Raw genomic sequence first — 3704 nt, 5'->3', positions numbered from 1 at the left:
GTATAATACAGATCCACCAGAGAAAAGACAAAGAAAGTTTACAGCTATGAAAACATCTTTGCAAATCAGGCGACACCTTTTTAAAAGGCCAATGTTACTGTAATATTGCAATATATTTACTCCTCAGTTACTTTTAGCATAAACATGAACTGAACTGAGTGTGTCAGATAATAGAGACATACACAATGTGCAGAGCAGTGAGTTGCAGGGCTGAGACCGAAAAATCAGTCGCCTAAAGGCCCGTTCAAAACAAGATTACAGTTAAGTTCTGTTTATTATAAGCATGCATCGCAGTTTTGTCATCTGCTGCTTTAAGTGCTTTAAGCTCTTTACATTTGAGTGGACTCTGATTGGCTGTCAAGGTTCTTTTACTGTTCATTAGCTGGGGAAAAAAATCACCCTGAAAGTGATTCCCATCATATTGTTCCTCTGTCATTATCGTTATATTATGGTGTGGACTCACTATTCTTCTAGAGTTAGAGTGATTATTAATACAAGTTATCGTTACAGTCTTTGTTGTGAACAGGCCTTAAATCTCAAGCATCAGCATTCTGTGAAAGATCTGCTGGATTAGAGTTAAACAGGCCCTGATGGGATCAGATGAAGACCTGCTTGGACTTCTGCTGCCACTGACCCAGTTTAACAGGAGAAAGAACAAAACACAGCATCTTCAACCAGACCAGCTCTACAAAAGCAAGCGCACCTTCAGCTGAACCCGTAATAATAGCATGTTGGTTAAACCAATAAACGCATTGCATCAAAGGTTTCTTTTGACTCTATTGTGAAAAAGGCCCAGCAGAGGTTGTACTTCACCAGCTGAGGAAGTTCAACCTGCCACAGGAGCTGCTGAAACAGTTCTACGCCGCCATCATTGAATCCGTCCTCTGCACTTCAATAACTGTCTGGTTCAGCTCTGCTACCAAATCTGACCTCAGAAGACTACAGAGGGTAGTCCGGACTGCTGAGCGAATCATTGGTACAACCTTCCCCACTCTCCAAGAACTGTACCTATCCAGAGTGAGCAAAAACGCTGGCAAAATGACTCTGGACCCTCACATCCAGCACACTCGCTCTGAACTGCTGCCGTCTGGTCGACGCTACAGAGCTCTGAGCACCAGAACGACCGGCACAGGAACAGTTTCTTCCCTCAGGCAATCCATCTCATGAACAATTGAACTCTTAACAATAAACATGAAACACAAAAAATAAAATGTATGATAGTGTTGTATTTAACACATATTACATTTCAAATTTGCACCTAACATACCTGTACATACTGAATTGTCTAATTTGCTATTTTGCATATTGTCCATTTTGTATATTTGTACACAATTGTTTTGTATTATCTGTGTCCTGTCGCTATCATTCTGTCGCACTGTGGAGATACGGTCATGAAAACAAATTCCTCGTATGTGCAAACATACCTGGCAATAAAGTTCATTCTCACTCAGTGTTCTCACGCAGTGTGGATGCGACAAAATTAAGAGATTCATTGCGCAGTAAGCTTTATTGATTATGACTAGCAGTGGGAGAAAAAAAACAATTCTCCGAAGCATCGCGATTCTCTCTTCAACGATTCTGAGCTTTACTTTAGATATGCTTTCATTTAATGCTGTTTGGAATGCAGTACGTATTAGATGCACGAAACTCACATAGGCTACTGACAGACTCACGTGCACTTTGAGTTTGTTTGTCCTGAAGCTCGATCGCAGCTGCATGCGGTTAAATGCATTGCATCTCCAAATACTTTCATATGAAATTGATGTAAATACAGTCAGTTATATTTTCAGAGCAGGACAAAACATCTGATATGTGGAAATATATCTGTGCATTAGTGTGAATGCAGCCTGTTAAAGCTGCCAGTGTCTGTGATGTCATCAGTAATAATCAAACAGCAATAATGCTGAGGAAAAAGAAAAACCCATAACAATGATTGTTTCGGATACTTAAAGAACACTTATTTTAAGTAAGTAATTACTTTAAAAAGTTGAAAAATTGACAAAATAAAATAAATCTTGTACAAAATAAATTTGATAAAATTTTGAATCGTGTAACCATTGAAAATTCACACCCTTATTTTTAAGATGGCAGTACTGTCATACAGAGATTTCAACTGTAAACAAAAACCATAGAAACTCCAATTTTGGTTAAAACGTAAAGCTGTAAAGATGTACTTGCACAGCAGAAGAATTAATTAGGAAAAAATTTAGATCAAGAATCGTTTTGGAATCGGATCTTGACTCCCAGAATCGTAATCAGATCGGATCGTGAAGTGCCTAAAGATTCCCACCCCTAATTATGACAGATGATTTCATCTGAGATCGCCATGAACTGAAGTGAGTGGCAGCTTGTTAGTGATTATTAAGGGAGCACTCTTGGCACGCTTCAATATATAATCATTCATAATGCATCATTTGACAAAAAAGTCTGCAACATTTTGGGAGACTGACTCCAGAAATTGCACTGATTACAGTGTTTTTCAGCTGCTTACACACAAAATCTTTACTTTAGTTTCTGAAAGCTGACACTCAAACAGCAGAAGCACACACCAAATCTGCAAAACCAGACACTAATTTTATAAATTTCATAAAACACTTTTTGCAAAACACAACACACAATTCTCTATGTAGCACACAAAAATCTAACAGGAATTAATATTGTGGCAAATGTTACGCGGTGTGATGGCTGTACCTGTGCAGATGCGGTGCTCAGGTGCTCAGGTGTTTGATCCGCATCAGCGCTGCAGGTCACTGCGGATCCATCAGCCTCTCTGACCTCACTGAGGGAAATAAACAAATCAGATGAATATGCAAAGCTGTGATACTGAACTCTCACCTTCAGCCACAAGCCCAGATACCTGCCTGCAGCTTCAACTGTTCACAGATATCAGATTCTCTCCAGAGGCGCGAGAGACACACCCTGCGATTGTCTAATGACTCTTTTCTGCTAAATGTTTCCAGCCAGTTTGGACAAGAGAAAAAAAGCGCAGAACTGAATCATCTGCATTAAAGACACTTGAAATGCAGAACAAACACAGAGTGTTGTGGTGATTTCATTGGCACAGGCTGGCACAGAGAGAGAGAGAGAGAGAGAGAGAGACTACAAACGACACAAACACGACGTTCAAAAGTGCCACAAACATACTCAGGTTTGGAAACGTGCTGCGACTTCACTCGTTAAAGAGCTAAAAATAGCCGAGAATGAGTTGCTGACAAACCTTCCATTGCTCTCGCTGTCCGCGGATTTATTTCTGGAAAAGAATCTGGAAAGGTTTCTGGCGAAGTCCTCGTGCCACGACATCTGCCTCTTCAGATCGGACATCGCGAGGAAACAAAGTAACAAACATCTAAGAGAAAACTTCCGATCTGGTTCTGCTGTCCATTAGCGCGCGCTGTGAGCGATCAGACCGAGTTTGAGGAAGTTTGTCTGGGAGGAGTCTCAGTCAATGATCGACTCAAGAGACCACAGCAATATTCCTGAAAGATTAAACCATATCAGGCCACAGATACAGTCGTGTCGAATAAACACGCCAACTAACGCGAAATAAACTCGATTCGGTTAATCGCGACGACAACCCACATAACTACTATAGTGTTTTTGAACCACGCTATAGTGAAGTGTATTATACTGTATATATTATAGTTTTTACAACACTTTGTTAATGATTGCTACAGCATACTGCAGTATTAAATATAGCGAACTGA

The 3704-nt window shown here is 40.2% G+C and overlaps 1 protein-coding gene across 1 annotated transcript in view; it reads right to left on the bottom strand.

The window, feature by feature from the left end:
* LOC131547911 (beta/gamma crystallin domain-containing protein 3) overlaps positions 1–3461 on the bottom strand; it is a 28489-nt gene extending 25028 nt beyond the window's left edge. Inside the window, exons 1-2 of the mRNA XM_058788695.1 lie at positions 3218–3461; positions 2692–2779 (exon numbers count right to left, since the gene is read on the bottom strand). Coding sequence (XP_058644678.1) covers positions 2692–2779; positions 3218–3321 — 192 coding nt within the window. The 5' untranslated portion in view covers positions 3322–3461. The remainder of the gene's footprint in view (positions 1–2691; positions 2780–3217) is intronic.
* Positions 3462–3704: the final 243 nt, after the last annotated feature.

This window comes from Onychostoma macrolepis, chromosome 10, assembly GCF_012432095.1.
Source record: "Onychostoma macrolepis isolate SWU-2019 chromosome 10, ASM1243209v1, whole genome shotgun sequence".
Taxonomy (NCBI): Eukaryota; Metazoa; Chordata; class Actinopteri; order Cypriniformes; family Cyprinidae; genus Onychostoma; species Onychostoma macrolepis.
The sequence above is the reverse complement of the archived record's forward strand: the minus strand, read 5'-3'. Positions and strand labels throughout refer to the sequence as shown.